Source organism: Anolis carolinensis, unplaced genomic scaffold (assembly GCF_035594765.1).
Source record: "Anolis carolinensis isolate JA03-04 unplaced genomic scaffold, rAnoCar3.1.pri scaffold_10, whole genome shotgun sequence".
Taxonomy (NCBI): Eukaryota; Metazoa; Chordata; class Lepidosauria; order Squamata; family Dactyloidae; genus Anolis; species Anolis carolinensis.
The window spans coordinates 28,075,725-28,085,293 of record NW_026943821.1 but is presented as its reverse complement, the minus strand read 5'-3'; the positions used below and the strand labels follow the sequence as shown (position 1 = coordinate 28,085,293).

General features: G+C 48.6%; 1 protein-coding gene across 1 annotated transcript in view; it reads left to right on the top strand.

Moving 5' to 3' along the window:
• Positions 1-550: 550 nt before the first annotated feature.
• Positions 551-9,569, top strand: part of sdc3 (syndecan 3) — a 29,526-nt gene continuing 20,507 nt past the window's right edge. Inside the window, exon 1 of the mRNA XM_008121494.3 lies at positions 551-961. Within this exon, the coding sequence (XP_008119701.2) occupies positions 842-961 (120 nt within the window). The 5' untranslated portion in view covers positions 551-841. The remainder of the gene's footprint in view (positions 962-9,569) is intronic.

Below are 9,569 nucleotides of genomic sequence, written 5' to 3'. Positions count from 1 at the left end.
TGGCCCCGTCCTTGTGCCGAGACAAGGATAATATAATAATAATAATAACTTTATTTTTATACCCCGCCCCATCTCCCCGAAGGGACTCGGGGCGGCTTACATGGGGCCAAGGCCGAACAGAACAATAAAAACAAAACAATACAACCAATAATCAGACAATAAAAGCAAGTCATAAAAGCCACATAGAAGAGAAGATGGATGGCCCCGTCCTTAAGCCCGGAGGACCACGTGAGGAGGACCCAGGCCCTTTCCCACCCGGCGTGTGCCTGGCCCCCCTCCCTCCACGTGGACCCCAGCCCAGAAAGGCCTTCCTTCCCACACACCCCTCCTCGAGTGCAGTGTGGATCGGGCACCAGAGTGAGCCGGGGGGATCCAACGGGGAGGTGGGTGGGTGAGTGGGGAGGCGTGGGAAGGGGTGGGCGGGCCTGCTTTTGGGTGGGGAGGGGGCCCAGCCCTGAGGCCCCGCCCTCCTGCATCCCGGCGGGGCGCCACCAGGGGGCGCTGCGGCCCCTCCTTCCCTCCCCCTCCTTTTCCCTCCTGAAGCGAGAGAAGGGTCGGCGGCGGCGCCGGGATTCTCAGCCTGCCCTGCCCGCCTGCCCGCCCGCCTGCCCGCCTGCCTCCTCCTCCGCCCGCCCGTCTCTCTCTCTCCCTCCGTCCACCCCGTGATCCCGGGCGGGAGGGAGGGCGGGAGGGAGGGCTGCCGGGGGCGGGACTCGGCCTGGCCCGGCGTCTCCCCTCCCCTTCCCGGGTGGGCGCCGAACAAAGGAAGGCAGGCAGGCAGGCAGGCAGGCAAGGGGGCCCCTCCCTCCCTCCCTCCCTCCCTCCCGCCCTCCGGACCAAGATGCCTCGGCTCCTGCCGCTCCCGGGACGGGAAAGGCCCGCTCCGCCCGCCCGGCTCCGGATCCTGCTCCTCGCGCCCCTCGCGCTCCTCCTGCTCGGGGGCCACGGACACGCCGCCAGGGTGAGTCACCCGCCCGCCCGGGAAAAGACCCCCCCCCGCCCAGGCCATCCCTCCCCCTCCCCCCCCGCACTCATCCCCTCCCTCCCTCCCCCCTCCTTCTCCTTTCCTTCCTCCCGTCTTCCTTCCTTTTCTCCCTCCTTCCTTCCCTCCTCCTTCCCGTCTTTATTTCCATCCTTCCTTCCTCCACCCGTTCTTCCCTTCCCTCCTCCTTCCCTCCCTCCCCCTCCCCTCAGGGTCCAGAAGAGCCCCCTCCCCCCAGCAGAGGAGGGCCTTCCCTGCGCCCCCCCCCCACCTTGGCCTGGAATTGGGAGGAGGTGGGCGTGCCTTCCTTCCCTGGGTGAGGAGAAGAGGGGATGATGATGATGGTGGTGGTGGTGGTGATGATGACGCTGATCATGATGGTGATGATGATGATGCCTGGGGGCTTCACGGGGTCCTCAGGGGCTGTGATCGGCCACTGACTCCCGAAAGGGCCTTTGCTTCCCCTTTGAGATTCTCACCGCACCCTTCCCTTCCCTTCCTTTCGCATTGACAGCCCTTCCAGGTGCCAATCATTGTCTATTATTGAACATATGTCAGGGTAAAGGGTTTACGCCAGGCCTGGGCCAACTCCGGCCCTCTCTCCAGGTATTTTGGGCTCCCACTCCCACCATTCGTCACAGCCTGTCTATAGGACTCCAATGAATGTTATCAAGTGCTTTCTCTACATCCAGGAACCTCAACGCTCCTTGCTGGGCCTCCTGTCCCTGTAGATATCCCATAGCATTCCATATCATAGATTCCAGGCCTGGGCCAACTCCGGCCCTCCCTCCGGGTGTTTTGGACTCCAACTCCCACCATTCCTATCAGCCTGCTTTTTGCTTTTGTCCAAACTGAACCCCACAAGCTGGAGAATGTGTATCCTCGTTTTTGCCTACGAGAACTGCAATGTCCGGGCCAAGCCCTGAGATCCGGCAACGCCAATAATAACCCAAACAAGAGTCCGGTGGGGATGGTTTCCTTTCCCTCCCCCTCTTTGTGGAATAAGCTGTGATTAACACTGAATGGCTCCTTTTATAGGCTTTCCTCCCCTTCCTCCCATCACTCACGTCTGGATAGTCCTCCCAGTCCAGGACATGTTTACTCAGAGTATTCTAAACCGAGTCAGTTTCCAGTGTGTATCCTACTCCCTTTTGCGTGTGGAGCCGCCTTGGGACTCCTGTTTGTCCCTCAAAGGCGGGGGTCCCCTTGGCTCTGGGTGCACATCGCGCATGGATCCAGGTGGGCTGCTCAATAATGGATGGGGCTGCTTCCTCTCGGCAGCGACATGTTTTTGCCATGACTCACTGCCAGCCGGTGAGTTGAGCGTTCCTCTCATTTCTCTCCATAAGCAGCTTCTGAGGCCCCGTCTCCTTAAATGGTTGCCGAGAATTAAAAGTAATCCTGTGGGTTTCCATTGAAACTGGAGAGGTAGGGGGAAATAGCCAAGCAGGCATACCTGGCCTGTAACCTTTCATACCAAAAAGGTGTTATGAAATAGCAGTAGTCCATATATACCAAATTCAGTGGTCCAAAATAGCAAGGGACATGGAATCCATAAGCATAAAGACAAGAGCTTTTCCACGTCAAAACTCTTTCAGGAACCTAGGCAAACACAGGAGACTTGAATCATGAGCATGAGAGCTGAAACAGGAACTTGAATCTATTTACTGGGAAGGCACCCAGTAAATATCAATTTAAACTCAGGCCTGACCAAGGAGCCATGAAGTCGTGCCTTTGACACCTGGATCTCAAGGACTTCTCACGGAATGTTTCTCCCTCTGTGCAGAGGCCTAATCTGATATCAAGGGAAAACTCCCCATCTTCTGCTGAAGGTCAATTCCCACCAGTTGCTAAGGAAGGAACATTGGAATCCCAAACATCCTCTGTGTGAACTGCAACGGCCGGCCCTTCTCTGATCTAAGTCTTGCCATTCACTCTTATCACGCACAGTCTCCTCAGTGGGAAACCCACCGTCCCCCTCGTCCTCTGAGAAATACTTAAAGCAATACACCCAAATGTTGAACTTTAACACGATTTAAGCAGAAACAAAAATATAATGAGGTTGAGACAGGATCCTGGCGATTTTTAAGAAAGCAAGAGTGTCTTATATGGAAAAGTTGGCTCGCATCTTCTTCTCTCAGCGAATGACAGAAAAGCAACTAAGGGAATTTGCCCCAATCTGGCAAAGTGCTGGTACCAGCCAAAGGTTGCAAAGTGGTATCCTATTGAGTTAAATTTACCAAGCAGCCATCTGACACGAGACATTACTCTTCTTCATGGTCAATCTGTGAACTTAAAAGGCTGGCACAAATGGTGCCCCGAGGCAAAGGTCTGGAAATGGCAGACCCTCCTCCTGCTGAGCAGAATGAATGGAGCACATTCCGCCTCGTTCAGTTGAGCGTGAACCGGGATACGTAGAGGTCCGGTAGGATCATCATTTCTGAAGTCAATGCTAGGCTCACGCTAATCGTCACCAGTATCTCGATGCCTGTGGGCAACACTGGACTCGACTGGAATTTGTATGAAATCAATGAAACCCATAGAGTTTGAATACAGAAGGAAGCCGGATTTGGGCTGGAAGTGGGGCAAACACGAGTCACTCCAAGACACACATCTACAAACACACACACACAACGCGGAGTTGTAAGAAACTTTAGAAAATATACTCCATTGTCGCCAATGTAAAGGAACAACTCCCTCTTTCCCAATCAGTTTAAATTGTAGCTATTATTTGAGTATGTTTTAATGTATTATATGTTTAATGTTTTTATGTTTTAAATGTATTTATGTGACTGTGTATTATTGTGTATTACTGGGCTTGGTCCCCATATGAGCCACCCCGAATCCCTTTGTGGAGATGGGGTGGGATAGAAGAATAAAGTTGGTATTACAGTAGCGTCTCACTTATCCAACACTCGCTTATCCAATGTTCTGGATTATCCAACGCATTTTTGTAGTCAATGTTTTCAATACATCGTGATATTTTGGTGCTAAATTCGTAAATACAGTAATTACTACATAGCATTACTGCGTATTGAACTACTTTTTCTATCAAATTTGTTGTATAACATGATGTTTTGGTGCTTAATTTGTAAAATCATAACCTAATTTGATGTTTCATAGGCTTTTCCTTAATCTCTCCTTATTATCCAACATATTCGCTTATCCAACGTTCTGCCGGCCCGTTTACGTTGGATAAGCGAGACTCTACTGTATTATTATTATTATTATTATTATTATTATTATTATTATTGGGTTGTTGTTTATTTTCCAATAATAGAGCCCGGAAAACACACAACAACCCTGTGATTCCAGCCATGAAAGCCTTCGACAACACATTATTATTATTATTATTATTATTATTATTATTATTATTATTATTGGGTTGTTGTGTGTTTTCCGGGCTGTATGGACAAGTTCCATGTTCTTCTGGAACATGGCCATACAGCCCAGAAAACACAACAACCCTGTGATTCTGGACCAGGTTGTGCAACCTTTCGTTTTGTTCCCGACACAGGTGTGTGTGTTTGCTTTGTGGCCGGTCTTTTCCCGAATGTACACAAAATGTGAAAAGAGCTCTCATTGTCTCCCATTGTGTGAGCCATGTTTGTGTACGTCTTTTAAAATGCAAACATATAAAATAAAACATGTGTAATAGAAAATAACTGGGGTGAGAATTGTGGACTGGCCTCTCTTGTGAGACTTAGGCAAAATGAAACTGCTGCAACCGGTCCTGGTTGTAAGCTTAGCTTCGGTCCAATCAGGACCCTGGACAGTTCCCGGCGCTTGGCTTCCCTGAGCTTCCAAAGCAACGTGGACCTCTCCTGGAAATGATGGAGCTGGAAGAGACCACCTGGTCCATCTAGTCCAACCTTATTCTGCCCTCATGCAGGAAAAGCACCATCTAAGCCCCCCTGACAGATGGCCATCCTGTCTCTTTCCAAGCTTCCAAGGAAGGAGTTTCCACCAGACACCGAGGCAGAGAGTTCCACTGCTGAACTGCTCTTACGGTCAGGAAGTTCTTCCTAATGTTCAGGTGGAGTCTCCTTTCCTGGGATTCGAATCCGTGTCTCCACTGAGTCCCAGTCTCCAGGGCATTCTTCCCGCTTTCTCGCCCGCCCCACTCCTCCACCCCACAGACCTGAGCCTTCCTGCAACGTTTTGGTCCTTCCTTCCTTCCCGGCTCTGCTCGTACGAAACTGATGACGCAGCCGATTTGGAAACGGTGGCAGTTTGGAGGGACGGGCCTCGTTCCCTGACATTGTATTAGAATTACAGAAACTGGGTTAGTGGAGCATCTGCAGGCAACTCTCGGGAGAATCCATCACAGGGATTATTGCTAACTGGCCGTGGCGTTTCCCAACCGTGGGGCAGGCCCGGCCCCGATCACAGCACAGGCAGCCTCTCTCCGTGGGGTCTGGAGGACTTTTAAGACCAGGGCCGGCTCACGCTCCCTCAGACCGTTGGGGGGACGGACTATAATAATATATAGTAATAATAATATATAACAATAATAATAACTTTATTTTTGTATCCTGCCCCATCTCCCTGAGGGGACTTGGGGCGGCTCACATGGGGACCAGGCCCAACAATATACAATAAAATACAATAGAAAATACAACAAAATACAATAAACAGTCACAACAAATTAATATATTGGACTCTATGATAGTTTGAAAGATATTGTTTCTTTACAAGTCTGACTTAGTGCACTTTTTCCCAGTTCATTTTTATGATTTTTTTTGCTGTGTTTTAACTTGTGTTTTATTAATGGTTGTCATTTTATTTTATGTCTTTTTAATTTTCATTTGCGTGTCGTTCGGTACTTGACATTATTGTACTTTCGTTTTGTATTTGCAAGCCGCCCCGAGTCCCCCCAGGGAGATGGAGGCGGGGTACAAAAATAAAATTATTATTATTTTATTATGACACAGCAAACAAGATAGACATACTGGATTTCGTATCACAAAATCACAAGTCGAACACTTCCCAAGTGTCTAGGACTGTGTGATGTATTTTCGGATGTTGCTGCAGATCCCAGTCGGGTGGCCTTTTGCAGTTGGCAGATCGTGATTTTCTCAATGTCTATTGTTTCCAAATGCCGGTGGCTGAGATCTTTTGGCACGGCACCCAGTGTGCCCATCACCACCGGGACCACCTGCACTGGTTTCTGCCAGAGTCTTTGAAGTTCAATCTTGAGGTCCTGAGAGCGGCTGAGTTTTTCCTGTTGTCAGGAAATTATTATTACAGTAGAGTCTCACTTATCCAACATAAACGGGCCGGCAGAATGTTGGATAAGCGAATATGTTGGATAATAAGGAGGGAATAAGGAAAAGCCTATGAAAAATCAAATTAGGTTATGATTTTACAAATGAAGCACCAAGACATCATGTTATACAACAAATTTGACAGAAAAAGTAGTTCAATACACAGTAATGCTATGTAGTAATTACTGTATTTACAAATTTAGCACCAAAATATCATGATGTATTGAAAACATTGACTACAAAAATGTGTTGGATGATCCAGAACGTTGGATAAGCGAGTGTTGGATAAGTGAGACTCTACTGTATTATTATTATTATTATTATTATTATTATTATTATTATTTGTTTTGTCTGATTTGTTGATGATAATACATTTATTCAAAATGTCAAGTTAATTAGGATTGTTGTTGTTGTAGTTGTTGTGTGCCTTCAAGTTGTTTCAGACGTTGGGTGACCCTCCGTCTAAAGTTCAGGGCAAGGGCCGTGTAAAGTACTTGGAGGGCCACATCTGGCCCATGGGCCTGAGTTTGTGGACCTTTGGACTAGATCTTGCTTCCTGGGAGATCTTGATTGTTGCGTGGAAAATGCCCACAGGCTTGGGCTCTTTGTGTTTGTGTAGAGATGAGAAAGTCAACTGTTGTGTCGTTCTGCACAGAGTCCCATTGGCCTCCCGTTCTTCATTGAGAGCAGTCCCGTGTTTTGAGTGATAGCCGCGCATTGTCTGGGGAGGGTGTGGTTCCCGGAATAGCTGCCTGAGGATAAACGTGGTCTTCATCTTGGAGTGAGCTGTAGAATCTCTCTCTCTCTCTCTTTCTTTCTGTTCCCCGATTCCTCTTCTGCGCTTGTGTCTGCTCCCAATGGGATTCCTGCCAAGGGAAGACCCCGATCCCCTCGCCTTCTCAATAACGGGCTGCCTCGGCGCCTAATCACTTTAATTGGTTGTTTTTGGTTTGGTGTAAAACTGAAAGCGAGCTTCTTCTTTCTGTCTATCTGAAGATAATTGTTTTGGGTTCAAAGCCGTAATTCAGTTGCCTGCTAAGCAGCAATTAGGAGGCCGGGAGAGGCTGACAATGCCGGCATTCATTCTCCGTCTCTCTGGCTGCTGGAGGAAGGCCAAGCCGTCCCTGCCCCGAACCCACGCCCTCGCCGCCGTTATTTCTCAGCAGCCTGGGCTGGAGAGGCTGGAGAACAAGTCACCCACACGGACCACTTCGCTTGGGGCCGGGTCCAGCCAGCCCCACCCTGGCTCAAGGCCACGTCGGCCTGGTCCGAATTGACCCGTGGGAAGCCGCTCAGTGGGATTCTCCTCCCGTTTGAGCTGACTTGGTGGTGGGGCCGCGGCTGTCTTGACCGCCATCCTGGGCTCCTGGTGTCGGTTCTCTTCTCATGACGTGGCCGGACCACCATCATCGTGCTTCCTTTCCTGCATTTTCTTGCCGATCGCTTTCATTCCTAGTCTTTGACGGATGTCATCATTTGGCACATGGTCAAAAAGTGTCAAGTCAAATGTCTACCAATCCATCCATCCATCTATTCATATACCCTGTTTCCCTGAAAGTAAGACATCCCCAAAAAATAAGATCTAGTAGAGGTTTTGCTGAATTGCTAAATATAAGGCCTCCCCTGAAAGTAAGATCTAGCAAAGTTTTTGTTTGGAAGCATGCCCAATGAACAACACCAGAGCATGCAGGATCGGTAAATGTAAATAATAATAATAATAATAATAATAATAATAATAATAATAATAATAATAATTTTATTTTTATACCCCGCCTCCATCTCCCCAGAGGGAACTAGGGCGGCTTACATACCAGTTGTATATGTAAATAATGGTAGTAACAAGAAATTCTTGACAGAAGTCACAGTTTGTCTGGTTTAGTTATGTTGGTTTGTGATGACAACTACTGTACAGTATAGAATAAATGTTTGTTTGTTTTTGTTCAACAATGAATACAAATTCTTCTTCATGGAAAAATAAGACATCCCCTGAAAGTAAGACCTAGCGCATCTTTGGGAGTAAAAAATAATATAAGACACTGTCTTATTTTCGGGGAAACACGGTAGCTATCTGTCTGTCCGTCCATCTGTCTGTCCATCCATGTATGTGTCTGTCTGTCTGTCTATCTATATATCTATCTGTCTGTCCATCCATCCATCCATGTATCCATCCATCCATATATTTGTCTGTCTGTCCATCCATCCATGTATGTATGTATGTATCTATCTATCCATCCATCCATCCATATATCTGTCTGTCTGTCTTTCCATCCATCCATGTATGTATGTATGTATGTATGTATGTATTTATGTATGTATCTATCCATTCATCCATATATCCGTCTGTCTGTCCATCCATCAGTCCATCCATCTGTTTATATATGTGTGTATCTATCCATCCATCCATATATCTGTATTTCTGTCTATCTGTCCGTCCGTCCGTCCATCTATGTATCTATCTATCTATCTCTGTTTTCATCTCCGTGTTCTTTAAGGCTTGCCTTACTTTTACCTGCAAGCCACTCTAAGCCCTCCCTCGGGGGAAAGGCCAGGTATAAATAAACAAACAGGACGCGCGGGTAGAGTACAGAGCCAGCCTTCTGTTCCTCCCGATGGACACAAACCCAGGGACGTTTCCTCCTCGGGGCTCTGCAAGCGTTCCTTCCGAGCATCCATTTGCCCCGAGAAGGCCAGAGCCGCTTCTTTTATCCCCTTTCCTTCCGAATCCTCTTTCTTCAAGTGCAGCAGATAGGTTGCCATGGGAACCGTTGCCTTGGGAACAGGGCAATGCTCTGCTGATGCTCCCCAGAATGCTGCAGGATCCGGGTGCATGCATGCATCTCAATGGGCGGCGGACTTCTTCCCTGCTGAGCTGGGTGGATCTCAACCCCGGGGAGAGCGTCCCTGGGAGGGACCTTGGCCACAGGCCTCCTCTCCGGAGCATCAGTGCCTTGCGCAGGGAGGGCAGCCTGTGCGCTGCGCATCGTTCCTGGCATTGTGTTTAGTTCAGCGCTTTTACTGGCAACGTGGCTGCGCTTCCCGCATAGTAATGGCCCACCATCTTATCAGTCGCATTGCAAAACGCAATGGGCCGAGGAAGTGAGCAGATTGCAGAGCTGTATACCTTTTGTGATGGTATCGGCCAAAAAGATCCTTGGGAAATGAATCAGCCCTGTATACAAGGAGTGTTTGGCTCAGGGATAGATGTGTTGGCAGACTCTGCCATAGTTTTGGTTTCTGTTGGTTTCCAAAAGCTCCTTCTGCTGCTCGTATTGGTCAGCGCGGAGGGAGTGTAAGGCTGTGTTTGTTTGTCTTCCTGTCCC